This window comes from Emys orbicularis, chromosome 2 (assembly GCF_028017835.1).
Source record: "Emys orbicularis isolate rEmyOrb1 chromosome 2, rEmyOrb1.hap1, whole genome shotgun sequence".
Taxonomy (NCBI): Eukaryota; Metazoa; Chordata; order Testudines; family Emydidae; genus Emys; species Emys orbicularis.
The window spans coordinates 120856029-120875789 of NC_088684.1; the positions used below are offsets into that span (position 1 = coordinate 120856029).

The 19761-nt window shown below is 45.6% G+C and overlaps 1 protein-coding gene across 2 annotated transcripts in view; it reads left to right on the forward strand.

The window, feature by feature from the left end:
- Window positions 1-19761, forward strand: part of SLC22A23 (solute carrier family 22 member 23) — a 174862-nt gene that overhangs the window by 117333 nt on the left and 37768 nt on the right. For both annotated transcript variants that reach the window (XM_065399714.1, XM_065399716.1), the window contains exon 4: window positions 13884-14052. In XM_065399714.1, coding sequence (XP_065255786.1) covers window positions 13884-14052 — 169 coding nt within the window. The remainder of the gene's footprint in view (window positions 1-13883; window positions 14053-19761) is intronic.

Sequence of the window (19761 nt, forward strand, 5' to 3'; positions counted from 1 at the left end):
AGGTTAAAAATAGCAGAGAAGTTATCAGTATAGTGACATCGTGAAACTAGGAGGAAGAAAAAAAGACCCTGAAATGGGAAAAGAAGGTATAGGATGAAAGGAAGAAAGACACCATTTATCAAAATGGTAGGTGGCACTTGTGAGGACACACTGTTCAGTGGCAGTCCTGAGCTGTTTGTTTATATTATTATAATAATCTCATTAAGTGTAAAATTCTGGACACTGGGACTAGTGTGTGTATGGTAAATCCGTATATTACTTGGTATTGTTCTAGAGCTTTTGTAAATTTATTTTGGGCCCAGCTTTTCCTTTTTTGCTGTATATTTCTGATACTCTCATACGATGGTTATCATTAAAAAGCCCCAGTATTTGCCAGGAGTTACTGTATGGTGGCATAGAAGATACCATAGTTTTCTTCTAGAAGTAGATTAGGAAATAATTGTGGTAGCAATAATTCTGTGGTATCCATTAACTTTTAAATGGCAACTACTGTAGTTTGCCATGGAAGTAAGTGCGTGTCTGTGTATTATAACAGGGAGGGATAATTCATCTTGAATAATTTTGACTCTTCTCAAATATTGTGAGTGGTGGAGTTTGAATTGAACATTATTGTCCTGTTTAGGAGGAACTGGGGTGAATGGAATGAAGAAACTGATTTTAAGGAAAGAAACTAATCTCTGCCAGCCAAGATTTGGGAGAGGAGGAAGAGATGGGGTGATCTTTCCGTAATATACAGCTCAGTCTTCAGCTCCAAGTTGATTTAAAGTTTAGCCCCATATTAGATCACACTGCGGAGTTCTAATATCTAGATGACAAAGTCATGGGTTGTGGTTGCAAGGCACACATCTGGAAAAAGTGGCCACAGCCTCCTGGCCAGAAGTGGATGAAAGAGAGCCATCCTGGTCACCACTGCTATATAATTATCTAAGAACAGCTAGGAATCCATCAATATCCCAAGATTGTGAATGTACCAGGTAATAAATGACAGACACGCATCCTCAATTAAACAGGCAGATATAATCCTCCCCCATCCTACCAGCCCTCCCTGTCACAGTGTTATCTGTAAAACATGGTAACCTATGAGACTGAATCTGGGGATGGGGTAAACTTGCTCAGTAGCGGAAGGTGAAAAAATCATTAGACAGTCCTGCATACTCTCAAAAAAGTGGTCAGCTGCAGTTGGCTCTCTGAGCCCTCTGGAAATTTGGGTTCCATTAGCCTCTGAGTGTGGCCTATCAACACAGGTTTCCTTGCCCCCCATGGAGAGTTGTACCACAGCCTCAAGTCATAACACTTAATGATTGGTCCTTGTTTGGTTAAAATTTCGTATTGTCTCATCTCCGTACCCAATCCAAACCCCAGATCCAGACTCTGGCCAACTGTATGAGCAGAGCCAGCAGTCACCTAGGACAGTCCTGTACCATCACAGTGGCCATAATATCTGAACCATCACAGAGTCATTGTCATCAATGTGGATGTTCGATATTAAGCACTGTTGGCCTTAGTCCTCCAGTTCCATCTCAGCGGGGGACTTCAACAGAAGACAAAAGAGCTTTACTGTGCAGTGGGCTGACACGTACTTTAGCACCCATTTTAGCACCATCCTGGCACTTTCATACAAAATGGACATGCTGCATGTGGTTCAGTTTTGGGGGTGGGAGTCCTCCTGAACTTCAAATTAGATACTAACACCACAGTTGCACCTGGAGCCAGCCTGTCAATCCTGGTGTTGAATACCTTGCTGGAGCCAACTGGGCCAGCGGTACCATCTATCCAGGTTTCAGTCATACATAGATTTCAGAGTAGCAGCCGTTTTAGTCTGTATCCGCAAAAAGATCAGGAGTACTTGTGGCACCTTAGAGACTAACAAATTTATTTGAGCATAAGCTTTCGTGGGCTACAGCCCACTTCTTCGGATGCATAGAATGGAACACACAGAAGATATTTATACATACAGAGAACATGAAAAGGTGGAAGTAGCCATACCAACTGTAAGAGGCCAATCAATTGAGATGAGCTATCATCAGCAGGAGAAAAAAAACCTTTGAAGTGATAATCGAGATGACCTATAGCAGGTGTGAGGATACTTAACATGGGGAAATAGATTAAGTTAGTGTAATGACCCAACCATTCCCAGTCATTCCCATACATAGAGAAATCATTACATTAGAAAAAATGCCTACTATTTATATATAGTTCACATTTTAATGCAAGTGTACACATAAGAAAACATGAGCCATTCTGTGTGGAAACCACCCTTGGAAGGCACCTGTGTCATGTATGGATGCATTTTAAAATAACTTGCATTATACTGTGCTATTTCAAGACCGTGGAAAGTAATCCCATTTCTATTATTCAGTCAATGGAGTTTAGTCTATTTCTTCTCCCTCTACTTGATAAAAGGATTGGATTTCTCCAGAGAGTGAATTTGATTTCTCTTTTCTTTCTCTGTCGCTGTCTTTTGTTTACATGTGTTGTCTCTGCATTGTGGTGTGTGATAACCTTTCCTTCTGCACTCTGCTTTTATTTATTTATCTATCTTTAATTAACAGAATTTCCACGCAGTCCTTCCTTATTTGCATCTGGTGCCAGCACAGATGATCAAGGAAGATTGTTTTTTGTCTAAATTCATCCAGGAGTGAACACAGCCTGCAGCTTGTGCTATTCCAACCAAGCTGAATCAAAGCTGTGCAGGCTGGGAGCAGAGTATACGAAGCATACGTATGAAGTGTGCAACGTTTGGAGGTTTGGTCTAATAAGCACCTGGAAATTGAGATATTGATCCAGGATTCTTGAGTCTGCAAAAGTGAGCTGGAAATTTAAAAAAAGGGGGGGGGGCTAGGAACCCCAACCAAGTTTGGGGGCTCCATTGTGCTAAGCATTGTACAAACACACAGTGAGAGATGATCCGTGCCCTAAGGGGAGCATTCCGTTTAAACAGACAAGTCAGACAAAGGGTCGCAGGTGACACAGAGGCACAGAGAGATGGAATGACTTGTCCAGGATTACAGAGCAAGCCAGTGGCAGAGCCAGAATTAGAAGTGTTCTGGCTCTCAGTCCACTAGACCGATTGGACCAGAACCACAGTGAGACACTCATCGGGTCTTTTGGCCATTCAACTTCAGCCCCTGACTACACTCAGGAACCTTGGGAGGAGGGGAGAATGAAGAACTTAAAAATGAAAAGGGTTTTTTTTTTTTTTTTTTAAATGGATGATTTCATTTTTGAACCACAGAAATTTAGTTCTTAGGCTTTTATACTGTCACCCTTCACTCTAATATCGGAATCCCTCCCTTGTAAAATTGATAGCAGTGTCTCTAGTGAACTTCAGAGTCTCTGGCCCTTTCTTCCTTTTTTGTTTGTGGGTGAGAGGGGCATGCTGTGGTGGTATTTTGTTTGGTTTTTTTTTGCAGGAGAAGAGTAGTAGAAGGGGGTGTCTGTTGTGTCACTCTTGATATGATGGAAATGCTTTGTCAAAAAGATAAATTTTTTGCAGCATTTCCTCAAGATGGTCGTACTCTAGAGATTCATGTCATCTCTACTCTGAAATTTGTTCCTTAGCTAGATTGTCAGCTGGTAATGCTTTTTTCCTGGGCTCTGTGTTTGTCCCAGAGCAGCACAACTATCTTGGTGGCTCATAGGTTGAAATCAGGTGGGGTGTTCCGAGGTACAAATGGCAGCTAGCACCTGGAAATCTCTCTAACATAGCTGGTACTTGGTCCATTAATTGCTTCATGGTTTGGGATTAGAGCTGGATGAACTAATCATAGGGACCCTTTCAAAGTGTTTAACCTTTTCCCTCTTCGTGCATTGTTTGCAAACAAGTTGTGGCTTTTTAAAGTAAACGTGTTCACAATTCATGCATGTGCAAATACCTAATAATAATAATCCCTAGCTCTTTTATAGTATTTTTCATCCATAGATCTCTAATGAGAACAAATGTATCTGCTTTGGAGTTGTTGGCAAATGCCCAAAGCAAACACAGTTTGCTATTTACTTGTTATTACTTCTCTAGGTAACAAAAAGGGGAAAGATGGGATCAAGTCACCAGTCCTTTATTTGCGCAGGTAGAGAAGGAAACTGTGTGTGGGTTTGAAGAAGCTAGGTCAGCATTTAGGACATTTTTACAAGGTCTTGCTTGAGAAGTCACTGCTAGGGAGAAATAAAAAAGCTCTTGTGATATAATATTGTGAGGGAGAGCTGAGAAAGAGGGTACTAATTGCTGTGCCTGATCATTTTAAATTGATCACCCCCTTGTAACCTGTGTACTATTTCCATTGTTGCATGTAGCCTGTCATTATTGGTTTTCTTTTCATAGACGTTTTCTTTTGAGTTTTGAAGGAGAGAATCGTTATGGTCTGGAATGGAGCTGAACTCCAGTGAATGTTACCTCTGTTAAGTTCCTTTGCCTCCATAGCAGTCATGAGCTTTCAGTGATATGATTGGTGGAAATACTGCCAGCATGCACCAGTCTGAAGCCGTAATTACTCATTTTGTACCACCTTCAGCACAAATGATGCATCAGCTTGAACTGCATCAGTTTTAGCTTGGCGTCCTTCACAGCTCTAGTCCAGGGGTCTCAAACTCAAATGACCACGAAGGCCACATGAGGACTAGCTCATTGGCCCGAGGGCCGCATCACTGACACCCCCCCCTCGCTGGCCCCAGCCCCACCCCCACTTCACCCTGTCCATGAGGCCCCGCCCCTGCCCCGTTTCTTCTCCACCTCCTCCTCTGAGCATGCTCCTTCCCCCTCCCTCCTGGAAAGTGCTAAGCATTATACAGATACAGATCAGTGCTGCTCCTACAACAAGTTATTTCCAAGCGGTTTTAATAAAATATATACACTCAGTAATGCACCTCACTCAAAGGACAAAACACGCACTTAGTTAGATTTATTTCTGTTAAAGCCCCCCCACTGCACTGGGCTGCACCACCACTCCACCCCTGCTCTGCCTCTTCCAGGGGTGGCAGGTTTGTGGAAATTTTGGTGGTGCCCAGAACCTGCCCCCCCCAACTCCGCCCCCACCTGCCTAAGGCTCTGGGAGGGAGTTTGAGTATAGGAGGGGGTGCAGGGCTGAGGGCTGAGGGGGTGCAGGGGTGAGGGCTGTGGGGCTGGGGATGAGGCTCTCGGGGCATTGGAGAGGCTCAGGACTAGGGCAGGGGAAGGGCAGCCGGCCCTGGCCGTAGTGGAGGGGGGCACTAGGACCCTGCGGCAGCAGGTGGTGCCGGAAGCCGGCAGAGCTGAGCGGAGTCAGCATGAGCTGCAGGCTCCGGGCGGTGAGGGGGCAGCAAGTGAGGCCGGGGGACCCTCGGGGGAGGTGCGTGGGGGCGGCAGGCGGGGCTAGGGGAGAGACCCGGCCCCAAACATTGGGGAGCAGCGCACGGGGAGCTTAGCTGCCACATAAATTAACTCGGGGGTGGGGGGTGAGGGGGGTTTGGAAGTGACAGGAAGTAACGGGGGGGGGGCGTGGGGAGCTTGGCAGGCCTCAGGGAAGAACTCTGCGGGCCGCAAGCCGTGTGTTTGAGACCCCTGCTCTAGTCTATAGGCTTGTCCAATCCTGTTCTGAATAATACTGTACATTGTTCCCAAATCTTCCTCCCATTTAGATTGTGTACAGTGTTGTGATCACATACATTTTGTCAATCAAGTGGCAATATATCAGAGGCTTCTGCTTTCGTAAATCTTAACCCCTTGCTAGCAGACTGGCGAAGAATGATTGATCTTTACTGGGCAATCCAGAGCCCATTATCTTTTGCAAGCTATTTCTAAGCTTCAGAAAGCTATAAAATCAAACCTTTCAAGGCTAATGGCTCTCTGAAGATCCTTAAAGGATTGTGTACGGGTTTAAAATGCACAGTGCCCTATTTGCCTACTCACATAGGCCAAAAGAGTTACTTGCTTTCTACACTACTTTTTGAATTATTCATGAGACATCTATATCCACATTAAACAATTTAAATGATATGCACCTCAAACACTGTGTAATCATTATACATTGACTTCCTAATGTTGTTAAGCAGTAGTTTTTGGATACATTTGTACATTTGTACATACACACTGGATACATTTGTAACATTTCCTAAAGTAGCTCAGAATTCTTCCACTTTAGACTGTGGTGTGGCAATGAACTTGCTTTTCTTTGTTGGGACGTCAGTCTTTGAAGCTACAACTCATCTATTGCTGATCTCATCCAGTTTCCTAAAGATAGTTTGCTTAGTGCGTAGGGTGCTGTGACCCCAGAAACTGTGTTAAGTAAAATGCAGAAGTAATAACAAGGATTGTGAGGTTTAGTGTACTTGGGGGGGGGGGGGGGGAGTAATTTCTGTATTGCAAAATCCAATTTACTAATTCACAGTCAGAATCAAGAGTTCCAAGGAATAACATGGTGTGCTATTGACTGATTCATAGGAAGGGATGACGCAGTTGCTTGGAACTCAGATTTGTAGTTACCTTTCATGTAATTTTGTTAACAAAATATTTAGTCCTATCACAGACCTAGCCAAGGGAGTGCCAGAATATACAACGAGGATCTAATTATTGGCATAGCTTTAGAAAATCAAGAAGGACATACAGTATGATAGAGCCATCTTTAACATGTGGCCCTCATGTATGTATATTCATTTATAAAAATGCAGCTTTCATGGTTTCTAGGTGTGTGTATGAAAAATACATATACCACTGAACATCAGTGATGATAAAGAACTCCGTATCCATCTGAGGGGGAACCCAACCCCCTCCTTAAAGCAACATCTTAAAGAAGAGACTGAGAAAATATATAATCCATAGGTTCCTTGAGGTCTTGATTCTCCCCTACTTACACCAGCTTTATGCTGAAACAGATGCAATTACACTGATACAAAACTTGTGTACTAGATAGAAATCCAGCCCCGAAAGTCTGTAAACTCTGGCTCTGTCAGAGCAAGCTGGAGAGAATGCCAGAATTGAGGGCCCTTCACTGAGAAGGTTCTGTGTTAAAAATAAATGTAGAAACAGGCAATTCAAGTGTCCCAGCTAATCTCAACTGCTTTGTTAGAATGTAAACAGAGACTGGATTATAAAAATTCTTCTACTGTGTTGGCATGTGCTTGGGAGGGCTAGTTTGAGAATTTTTGTTTTTAAAAAGGAAATTATAATATGATGCATGTGGTCCATACATTGGTACCGTGGAGATTATCAATTTAAGGATTTTTGTTTGTTTATTTGGAACTGCTATTAATGTAGCTACAATCCTTTTTTGGCTCAGTTATACTGGCATTCAAAGGCCATAAGGAATCACTGTGATCATCTAGTTTGAAAGTCCTGTTCATGCCTACTTTTGAACCAGGAACCTGTTGCATGATGGGCAAATGTGATCCTCATTGTACTCCAGAAACTAGCCCCTGTGATTAGAACTCAGGACTTCCTGGTTTCCACCTGTGACGGGTTATATCACAGAAACCCCCTTGGGAGCTGCCAACTGGTGTGCCAAGACTACTTCTGTCCATGCTTTCCCTGCCAGCTTGGGACCCCAGCACCCTGTCTTGCTGAGCCAGACACGCCCGTCTGCTCCAGCACAGATCCAGGATCTGAATTACTTGCCCCAAAGCTGCAGACTTGACCAAAAGCAGCTAACAGAAGTGTTTTTATCTTTAGATGCCCAACTCCCAATGGGGTCTAAAACCCAAATAAATCCGTTTTACCCTGTATAAAGCTTATACAAGGTAAACTCATAAATTGTTTGCCCTCTATAACACTGATAGAGAGATGCACAGCTGTTTGCCCCTCCAGGTATTAATATATACTCTGGGTTAATTAATAAGTAAAAAGTGATTTTATTAAATACAGAAAGTAGGATTTAAGTGGTTCCAAGTAGTAACAGACAGAACAAAGTGAACTACCAAGTAAAATTAAAATAGAACACACAAGTCTATATTTAATACAGTAAGAAACTGAATACAGATAAGATCCTCACCAGTTCCAGAATGCTTCCTTTTACAGACTAATCTCCTTGTAGTCTGGGTGCAGCAATCACTCACACCCCTTGCAGTCACTGTCCTTTGTTCCAGTTTTTCAGGTATCTTTGGGGGTGGACAGGCCCTCTTTTTAGCCAGCTGAAGACAAAATGGAGGGGTCGCCCATGGGCTTAAATAGACTTTCTCTTGTGGGTGGAGACCCCCTCCTCTCTCCTATACAAAGTCCAGCTCCAAGATGGAGTTCTGGAGTCACCTGGGCAAGTCACATATCCATGCATGACTCAGTTTTTACAGGCAGAAGCCATTGCTCACATGGTATCTCAAATGTCTCCAGGAAGACTTCTTATGTGGATTGGAGCATTCAAAGATGCATTGTTCCTTAAGTGCTTCCTGATTGGGCACTTAACTTTGTGAATTCCTTTCTCCAGGAACTGACCAAATGCTCTACTAAGGTTATTTAGAAATCAAGCCAGTACACGACCAATATTCATAACTTTTAGTACAAAAATGATACATGCATACAAATAGGATTGATAGATTCAGTAGATCATAACCTTTACATAGATACATTACCTGGCATGTGTAGCACAAAATATATATGACATAACTGGAATATATTCATAAGCATATTTCCATAAAGCCTTGTGGGGGGCACCGTCACACCACCCTTCTGCTTAAACCTCCAGACCACTGCCTTATTATTTGAAAGGGATTTCCAACAGGGTATCTAAATAATGCATAATACATTCATTGTTTTAATTGTCGTACATGGTAGTTATAGATAAAGCCCTGTGTGGATACAAAAAAATTAATCCACATCCGATCTGCATCTGCGATAATTAACTTGTATCCGACTCGTGATCCGCACTCCACTTTTATATGTATCCTCACCAGCACCCTATCTCACTGTTACTAGGGTTACCATAATTAAAAAATAAAAAAAGAGGACACTCCACGGCCCCCCCCCCGCCCCCCCCCAACTCCGCCCTTTCCCCGCCCCTTCCCCAAAGTCCCCGCCCTAACTCCCCCTCCTCCCTCCCAGCCACGCGAAAAGGGCTGCCCGAGCGCTACCGGCTTTACGGTTTGCCGGGCAGCCTCCAGACCCTGCGCCCCCGGCCGGCGCTTCCCCAGCGCAGCTGGAGCCCGGGAGGGGAAGCGCCCAGCCGGGGACGCAGGGTCTGGAGGCTGCCCGGCAAACCATGAAGCCGGTAGCGCTCGGGCTTCGGGCAGCCCCTATGCCTCCGGACCCTGCGCCCCCGGCCGGGCACTTCTCCTCCCCGGCTCCAGCTGCTCTGCTCCTCCCCGGACTCAGACTTCGGCTCCGGCGGCTGGGGTCCGGAGGCAAGGGGGCTGCCCGAAGCAGCGCCGAAGTCTGAGTCCGGGGAGGAGCAGAGCAGCTGGAGCCGGGGAGGAGAAGTGCCCGGCCGGCGGCTGGGGTCCGGAGGCACGGGGGCTGCCCAAAGCCGGTAGCGCTGGCTCATGCAGTTTGGCTCTTAAACAGAGCCGAAGTCTGAGTCAGGGGAGGAGCAGAGCAGCTGCGGGAGAGGAAGTGCCCGGCCGGTATTTTTCCTGGACATGTTCGGCTTTTTGGCAATTCCCCCCGGACGGGGGTTTGATTGCCGAAAAGCCGGACATGTCCGGGAAAAACCGGACGTATGGTAACCCTACTGTTACAGCCCTGCTAGGATACAAAAATTGGATCTGCATCCAATCCATGATCCACAAAGATAGTAAACAATACAGGGCTTTAGTTATAGATCAAAAATATCCCTCAGAGTGTGCAGGAATGTGCAGTTCAAAAATATCTGTTGTACACATACGCACATTTCTCCAAATCACACATTTCCACACAACTATGTGTATATATAGCTTTTTCCACATGGGGAGTAATGGTCCTTAAATTCATGCCAGGATAGGTTAATTCAGTAGCTGCAGCATTCCTGTATGCACTCTGTACTTGCTATACTGCATACCTGGAATGGAGGCAATAATGAGGTTATCTAAACAAAAATACTTATTTTCTAAGATAATTGGCAGGCTTTTATGGGCCATCACTCTGTGCAGTTGATGAAATCTAATTCTTCATATCTCTGTTTCCCCATCTGTAAAATGGGGATAATGATGCCTACCTCCTTTTGTAAAGTGCTTTGGAATCTAATAGATGAAAAGCTCAACATAAACACTAGGTGGTATTATTAATGTATTATTATTGGTATCTGTGATGGGGTAGGCTGCCAGAGAGAGTTATAGCTCCTAGTGGTCAGCCCACCCTACCACCTTGCTTGGCCCTTTAAGGGTTTGGAAGGGTCCAATGGATACATGTGGAGGCCTAAGGGTCCTGGGATTGAATGGTGATTGGGGAAGGAATCTGGAGGATGTACCTTTTAAGGACCTGAAACAGAAGGCAGGGCAAGGGTCCCCTCTCACCCCATCAGCTGGGAAGGATTGGGAGAAGGGGAGGAGCATAGAGACTGCCTCCTCCCATGCAGCAGACCGATACTGATAGGAGAAGGCTGGCCTGCTGAACCCTCCATTTTGGAAGGCTAATTGGGAAGGGTGTTGGGCTGAAGGAAGCTGGCAAAAGCCTTGCAACTGACTAAGGTAAGGCAAGAGCCTGAGACACACACACACACACACACACACACACCCTTCAGCCCTTTTTCTGGATCTGAGGAACACTTGCTTGACGGAGGGAAAGACAAAATACTCTAAAGCAAAGAGGATCTTGGAATACAAACCCAGTCCCGGTGAGAGGGAACTCCTGTTTAGAGGAGACTGATACTGATCCCAAACTCTGGGGTGTGCCCACGTAGGGGGTATGGAGGAACGTTAAGGGGGATGCACAGCAAGGCTTGGCCAGCCTCCACGGGGGATGGGAAGGGAGCGCAACCCAGTCCCATTCTGCCCGCGGCTCTGCTTCTGGCCCCAGCCCCATCTCCAGCCACAACCTTGGCTCCTGGCCTGGCCGTGGCTCGGTTCCGGCTCTAGACCAGCCCCGGTCCCTGGCTCACGGCTTCGGTTCCAGACGTGGCCCCTAACCTGGTCCCGGCTCCTGATCACGGCTCCTGGGGGGCGGGGGCAGATCACATTACGGGTAAGGGGAGGCACGGCATAAAAAGTTTGGGGACCACTGGTTTAAGGCCGGGGCAGAGAACTGCTAGCAGTACAATCTAACTGCCATAGGGAAGAGCTGAGCCTGGCTTTTAGGAAATTCTTCCGTAGCTGGTCCCAGGAGAAGCTGCAAGGAACCCCACAGTCAGGGCAGGGGAGCAGAATCTGCAGATCTTGTAAAGATACTGATGAGAGTGGTAAAGATGAGAGCAGCCAAGGGAAAATGGTGAAGGGACTGAAGGAATGATCGGTAGCCGTCTAAACTGGATTCCCCCTCCCCAGGAACACTGAGGAGAGGGTGGGTCTGGGTCCCCTTCCCTCTTCCCCAGGCCAAGAGGAGAAACACAGGTGTCAGGAATAAAAGAAGCCAGGAACAGCAAATGCCAGAAAGAGGCCAGAAGACAGGCTTGAAGGACATTAGATTTTGTATGTGGCCAAAAACAAAAGGGGTGTGTGTGTGTGGGAGGGGGGTGATTACAGTGACTTTCTTTAGTTTGAATTAATGGGAACAGGCTACATAGAACTCCTCCCCCAAAGGAATAGGTTGGGAAACTCTTAGTTGAATGGGAGAAACCTAGGTTTTGTTATACTTTCATACTATGGATGGGGTAAGTTAGACCTCCATACTGCAATGGATATGTGTGGGCATACCCCGGAGTCTGCATGGAGCCACATGAAGTCAGTGGGGCCCTGTGTGGGCTGAAGGGTCTTATATGCATCACAGTGTCAGATATCAGTGCGGTATTGTGAGAGCCCTTCTCTTTGACACACTGATGCTTAGATTGCCTTGTTGACAAGGTCAAGAATGCTGGTCTGCCAGGTGTCTGCTGAGAACTGCGATTGTAGCTTCTTGTATCTTTTAAGACTGGTGCTGCAGATCTTTGGGAAGTCAAGAGACTGATCTAATGTATATTATTTTGCATTAGTGATGCTGTATTTAATAGACACATTGAGTTTGTGCTAACTTTTCTTGAAAGTCATGCTAATCCAGTAACTATGGCAATTTTTCATCTTCTCCAGAAAAGTGGGAAAACTTGATCATACATATATGATAGCCCAGCGATTGTTTTGTTTGTTTTCTTCTCTGAAGTTCTTTGCTTTTTTTATACAATCAATAATTACTGCAAATGGACTATTACATCTATTATGCACCATTGACTCAAAAACGCAATTATACAATTTTGACACATCTTTCTGACTTCATAAAAAACTTGATCTTGTCTGCAACTTTTCATAACTGACACTAACCAAAGCTCAGCCATTGGAAAGCTAAACTTGCACCTGTCTAATGCAGATTTTTTTGTTTCTATAGCAACAAATCTACTCGTACTTACTGAAAGAATACTGGAGTGTGAGTGACTATGATGTTTAATTTAAAAAACAAAATAGCTTTATGCTTGAAGGCTATAAAAACAGAACTTGGAGGACACCTCCCTACCAAGAAAAAATGGAATTGGTTAAACCCAGTGTACTTCATTACTAGGAATGATGCCATATTAATGGGATGGGAGCTCTGTGTTTAATCTTGTTTTACTAATTAAACTGTGAAAGCCTTTTTATATGCAACAGTTTATTTCCCTCCTCCCCCTGCCAGAGCTGGATTGTGGTTTGTTTGTAGCTAGGATAATGAAAATTTTGACTGCTTCACTACAGATACATTTTCCTTTGTATTGGCTGGCAACGTTCCTGTTCCAGCAATAACCTGCTAGCCTTGAACAATGTGATAAACGTTCTGCTCAAATCCCCATCCCACATACAACTTGGCCTCTGATGAAGACATCTTATCTCCCTCCTCTCCCCTTACCCCGGCTTTCCATTATCCATTGTCTTAATCATTTAATCATCATTTTAACAACAAAATAACTGGCAGAGTTCCAAGGAAAAGCACATTCCCTTGTCAATGCTATCATGGTGACAGACATTTTTCTAGCCTATGTATCTGTTTCCACTTGCAGATAAGGGCTGCACAGTATTTGTGGCAAGCTTGTTATGCCTCAAGATTAACCCATGGAAGTGGATGTAGACAAGCAGAAAGTGTTGGTTGCAGGGTGCCACTGTAGCTCTAGCTGGGAAAAAAATCCATCAACATTAGGATGTAGTTGTAGGATCAGAACCAGTTTTATTGCTACGTTTCTGTTGCTTTTGAAAATGTGATTCCGCTAGATCCAGCTTCATTTCTAAGTCTTAGTGGTTGACTATCCAGGACCGAGGGATTTTAAGGAGTTTTATCAACCACCCCTTTGCCATCAGGGCTGCTGATGATGGCAGTGGTGATGGATTTCACTGAAGAGGGAAGAAAGGGACAGACGGGAAGCTGTCTTGCTGAAAGTTGAGTGAGATCCCCTATGGGGGGAGGGGAAAACAGCTCCGAAAAGTCCAATTTAAAATGGGATTGAGTACTAGCATGATACATTTGGAGGAAGGTGGCTTTCCATAGTGACTGGAGGGTTAGATCCTGCAAAGTGCCAAGCACTCGCAACTCCCATGAAATTCAATGGGAATTGAAGGCACTTGGCACCTCTTGGCTTTTTTCGCATCTTGCAGGATTGGCCCCTAAATCTTTGGGACACATGTAAGCTTTTACTTGCCATAAGTCTTCAGTAAAATATTTTCTTGAGCCCAAGACTGAGTGAAATCCTTACTAAAAGGACTATTGTATCCACTTTGTAAATCAAATAGAAAAAATTGTGATTGATGGGAGTACATTGGCTCCAGTGCCATAATAAACGATTAATGAGCTCCTCTGTTATTATGGATAACAAAAAAAATTTTCCTTGCATTGACCTTCAAATTTTGCATGTGCCTTTTTGTTTCAGGAATAGAACTCTGTCCTCCTGGGCACCGGTTCATGGTCACCATGGTGGCAAGCTTCATTGCAATGGCAGGACAGTTCCTCATGCCAGGTCTGGCTGCCCTCTGCAGGGACTGGCAGGTTCTCCAGGCGGTCATCATCTGCCCTTTCCTGCTGATGCTGCTTTACTGGGTGTAAGTATTTCTGCCTTGTTTCTTCTTTGTAAAGATGCTTGCTACTAAGGCTGGGTTTGGGAGGTGTTTTGATATCTGGGAAGGCCCCCATTTTATTATAGCCTGTATCAAGCTTTTCTTTTTCACAGTTATAAAATGTCTCCTTCAGCAAATAGGTAAATCTGAAACTAAGCTTCAGAGGAAAAAACTTACTCTCTAAGGTAGCTTCCTCTACTTGCTTTCCCAGTAGTAGGTGGGAGGGAGAGGAGCATTCTGCTTTGGTGAGTTGCCATATGTGCTTCATACTACTTTGGGGAGGGGACATGTTGCAATCACCAGGTATAAAAAGTGAGGGGAAAAATAAGTTCTCACCAGCAGGGTGTTGACAGTTGTGCCGCAGCCTTAGTCCTTGGAGATCTGTGTTTGTGTTTCTAAAATCAAGTTGTCCACTCAAACCCAGAGTATGGTACTTGCCTGTCCCGTCTGTCTCTTTGGGCTGGACTAGGCTAGGATTTAAAGCAATGATGTTAGCATGTATTGGCCAACATGTGCAAACTAGTCCATTTTAAATCTAGTGTAGACAAGGTACATTGCCCTTAACATGTGCTAAGCTCATGCTCCCTGAGGGGGTCTCTACACAGCAGCTGGGAGGGTATTTCTCCTCTTGGGGAGACAGATGTGTAGCACACTAAAATTAACAGTGTGGCCGTGATGGCATAGGCAGTGGCTCAGGGAAGCCATCTGAGTCCAGACCCAGAGGGTCAGGCAGGATTATACTTGGGTGGCTAGCCTGAGCCACTGCCCATGTCATAGCAGCCACGCTGTTATTTTTAGCATGCTTGCTTGAGCAAAACCAGTGTGTGTCCATCTACCCATGCTGGGAAGTATCCTAAGGTTCCCGGGAGGCTTCTCACTCAATCAGCTTGTATGTGTTAAAATCTACACTGCCTTATCTGTGCTGTGCAATGTAGTTGTAGCTGTGTTTGTCTCTCTAACATCCTGGGACTATGTGGGTGGACCAACTTCTGTTGGCTAGAGAGACAAGCTTTTGAGCTGACAGAGAGCTCGTCTTCAGGTCTGGGAAAGGTACTCAGCGTGTCCCAGCTAAATACAAAGTGGATCAGATTGTTTAGGATAGGTAGTTAGCAAATGTTGTAAGGGACCATTCAAGGTGAAGTGGCCCGTTAACACCTCTGTAGTCATAGGACAAAAGGGGAGAAGGGTTAATGGATTACAGATCGTTGGAGTAAACCATAAATCTACTGTCTCAGTTCTGTCCATGATTTTTGGTGTCTAGCAGAGATATGAATTTAAGCGCCAGGCTTATCTTTTTTGAAAGTGTTGTGCAGGTTTCCTTTGAGGATGAGAACCGATAGGCCAGCTATGGAGTGATGGTTTTGTGAAGAGTCCTCACCCACAGGCAATAGGATGTTTTTGTCTTTTATCATTTTCCTGTGTGAGTTCATTCAAGAGCGTAGTTATTGTCTGGTTTCACGTACACCTCTACCCCGATATAACGCTGTCCTCAGGAGCCAAAAAATCTTACCGCGTTACAGGTGAAACCGCGTTATATCGAACTTGCTTTGATCCACCGGAGTGCACAGCCCTGCCCCTCGGAGTGCTGCTTTACCGCGTTATATCCGAATTCATGTTATATCGGGTCGCGTTATATCGGGATAGAGGTGTAGTTGTTATTGGGGCATTTAGTGCACTGAATGAGGTACACATGTTGTGATGGGCATGTGTAGAATCCATGGATCTTGAAAGCTGTGTTGTGGGGAGTGTTGATCACCGTAGCAGGGGAGATATGTCTGCAGGTTTTGCATCTGTTGTTTTGGGAGGATCTGGTGCTGCTTTGAGTTGGTGTGTCCTGGTCTGTGCATTTTAGCAGGTGTACCTTATCACATGTTAGTTTTACCTAATCTGTTGTTTTATTTTACTCCCTACCCTTCATCAGTTGTATTGGCTGAATGTTTACTGTTGTTCAGTCATTCTACACCTGAATACATTTTAGCATAACAATTCAGGTTTTAAACAGTATATATTGCTAGTGTACAATACCAATACTATCCTTTACAAATATTTTATTTGATAGTGTTTTACTGTCCTTTAGGAAGACATATGATTAACTAGCATAATAACGCACCAAACACACCAACAAAACAAACGTCTGTGTAAAGAGACTTTTTTCATATTATAAACACTGCCATGTCAGGATTTGATTCAGCTACCAGTAAACTCAATGCAAAGGCCCCTGCTGACATTAATGGGAGTTGGAAATATTAACGTTTTATCCCAAACTAAACAAAGGCCTTCATTGTTTTGCTACTGGCCAAATTCTGCCCTTGGATATGCACCTGTAATCCCATTAAAAACAGGAGGGGAAGGATGGAAGGAAGGTAGGATTAGGACCTGCTTATATGGTTTGATAATGATAGCAATAACCAAAGTATCAAAACTTGCAGAGTCTGATTTTTCTTGAACGAGTAGAAAGGGACTGAAAACATTTGTTTAGTTATACTGGGTGTACAGTACACGTATACTGCGTGCATACCTCTCACCTGTCACATCTTTTTAAATGGGATGCCCCTTTTATGAAGCAGAGTCGGTTTTGTCATTTTTATAGTCCCTTCCCTTCAACTAGGGTGTAGGAGAGTAGTTAATTTGGCACGTACTGTATGCATAGTTGGGGGGGGGGGGAATGAACTTGCATTTAATTGTAACAAAATAAAAAATGAAAACTGCCCTTCCTTGTCACTTGTTAATTACCCACACAAAGTAATCAGTTAAACACTAGAAAGGTTCTGTGACCTACCATATTGTCTCCTCCCTCGTCTTCCCCCTGATCTGTGATCCCTGATCCCTTTCCTACTGTGAGAGTGCTGTTCACTTTCCTCCTACATCTCTGAGTCTAATCTTCTTCCAGCTCTGTGCTTGCTCTGCTCCCCCCTCGCCCTGTATTATAGATACCATGCTGTCCTGGGCTGTGTAATACCTAAACAGATAGAGCTTGGAGCAAGACCCTGATTGAGAGGGAGTGGAGCGGCTCTATACAAAAGTGCAGGGGGGCAAGGCCTGTAATAGTCAATGACAGAGCTGTGGAATCTGCATAGTCCTAGACAACTGGAAGACCGTAGAAGTTTGTGCGTAAGCCAGGTCTGAGAAATGTGCTTAAAGACATGTACGTGAAAGAAGTCAGGGTCCTAACTATGCACTTAGGCACAGATTTCAGATCACCAGGATACAGAAGGCTTTCTGTTTCCTCTTTTTGGTATTAGATGCTTCCTGGATCTGGCTCTCCTGAAGGTCAGCAAGTGTATTAATAATTAAAACAAAGAAACCCAACATACTAACTAAAAGTTAAGGGCATGAAAAGGGCTAGCTGCGTTGGGTATAAGTGCACAAGTGCCATAAGCTGAGATTTATCCGTTCCCCATACTCCTCAAATGCAGCAGCTTGGATTTTAACTGGTGTCGTTGCCCTGATGGAACCCCCTAGTGCAAACAAGTTTACTCTAGTGCAGTCCACTGGTACAGTTTACTCTGTTTGCAGCCTGGGGTCACACTTACTCCCAAGTATGCCTTGAAATCTTTGGCACTGGCTGCAACAGTATTTGTGTGCCAGTGACACCCAGTGCAAAAATTCTAAAAGGCATCTTCTCCCTTTCCCCATCTTCACTTCTCTCCTTCCTCCTCTCGGCATTCTCTCCTTTTCATTGCCTCTCTCCTGTCCTCCTTTCTGTGTTTTTTCCCTTCCCCCTCTCCCTTTTTTTAAAACTCCTTTAGACTTTTTCTGTAGTTTGAATTTTTCTGTGCTGTTAATGATTTTTATTTTGTTGTTTCAATGCTCCTCTTGCTCCTCCCCTCTCTCCCAGTGGTCTCTGCATGGACAGCAGCAAGAACTTCTACACACTGAAACCAGAAACTGACTAATTCTAGTTTTTTCCCTCTTCAGTTTTTTCCATGGGTAAAGGGCTTGTTTTACCTTTACTCTAGAAAGAAATGAAGTCTACCAATCAGCTGACTGCAGCCAGCTCAGCTTTAGGCACTGGGAAACTGACCAACTCTAATCAATTACCCTTAGCAGAAAACTTTTTAAGCTCTTTACAGAGAGTACTCCCAAGGGAAAGATGGGATGGGTGAGGCAAAAAAGGGGAACCTTGCCAAAGCTAACAACTGGTTTTTCCCCATCTGACTAGAGGAGAAGATGGGGGAGGGTGACAACCCATCCCAAATTAGGCGGGACAGTCCCAAAATGCAGAGTTCAAGTCCTGATTCTGGGCTGAGTGACTCCGGAACAGCGTTTGTCCCGGATTCCCTGCAGCACCAGCCTCTTCCTGGGTGGGGCTGAGGTGGGCCTTAGTCCCACTTGGTTATTAGGCCTCACCCCCTGGCACAGTGGGCAGATGCAACAGGGACTGGGTGTTGCAGGGTATGCTGGGAGTTGTAGTTTGCACGCCGCTGTGTTCCACTGGGGCCCTGGGACCTGCGCTGGCAGCTGCACTACTAGTCCCAGAATGCCCTGCGCCATGTTGCCAGCCGCCCTAGCTGAAGTGGGCAGAGACACCAAAAAGGACCAAAAAGAAATCCCAAGCAAGGAAATGTTCTGGTGAAGGGAGAAGATTCCCGGCACTAATCCCGCTGCGCCCTCCCTCCCACTTGGGGCACGAGGTGGGAGCTCCTGGCTCCCCTCACCCCCGAGTCTCCCCCATTCTCCTGGGGTGGTGGGGAGCTAGCGGCAGCTGCAATCCTGTGACTCCCGGGTGGTGTGCAGCCCCCCAGCGACCGTGATGCCCGGAGGCTCCTGGGCACTGTCTCAACCCTGCAACTTAAGGGTGGGGGGTGGTTGTCTGTGGTCCCTGGGAGCAGGTAGGGCGGTGACAGCGGGGCTTGTCAGTGCTGGCTGCTGTGCCCCCTGCCAGTGGGAATGTCCAGAAACTGCCCCCCTGCAATCTGGGGAGGGGGCGCAGCGCAGTTTGGGGGGAAAGGAGCAATTGTGGGGCAAGTCCCGGTGCGATGGGGGAGCTGGCTGGGGGAGGGAGGTGACAGCCCTGGGGTAAAAGCAGGGCCAGTTCCAGGCACCAGCTTAACAAGCAGGTGCTTGGGGTGGCCAAGGGAGAGGGGCGGCACCTGTGGCAATTCGGGGGCGGCAGGTCCCTCACTCCCTCTAGGAGCGAAGGACCTGCCGCTGAACTGCCGCCGCCGATCGCGGCTTTTTTTTTTTTTTTTTTTTTGCTTGGGGCAGCAGAAATGCTGGAGCCGGCCCTGGGTAAAAGTGTGTGGGGGGGGCAGTAGCAGGGAGATTGAGGAGAGCCTTTCTTTAGGGATTAGTTGTGTGGGGTGGGAAAGGTAGGAGGATGGGGGTGGGGAGAGCCCAGGAGTGAAGGGTGGGGTAGGAGCTTGAGGCTGGATTGTTAAAGTCTGTGTCTCTCTCTGTGGCCCTTTCTCCCTGCAAAAGATGGGCACCAGCAATTTTCCTCCCCACGCTCCGCCCCAAAGTTTTGTAAACATTGTACCAAAGTAGAAAATGCAGGTTTCAAAAAATGTATTTACGAAACATAACTTTGGGTGGAGGAGGTGGTGGTGGGGAGATGCAGGTGTGACACCACTGACTGCTACATCCGGGCTTAAGATGGCTCATAAGTGTGCTAATTAAGCACTTGTGTTCAGGGCCCCAAGCAGGCCCTGAGTGCTTAAACAAAAAAGACAAAACTAACAAACAACCCCCATC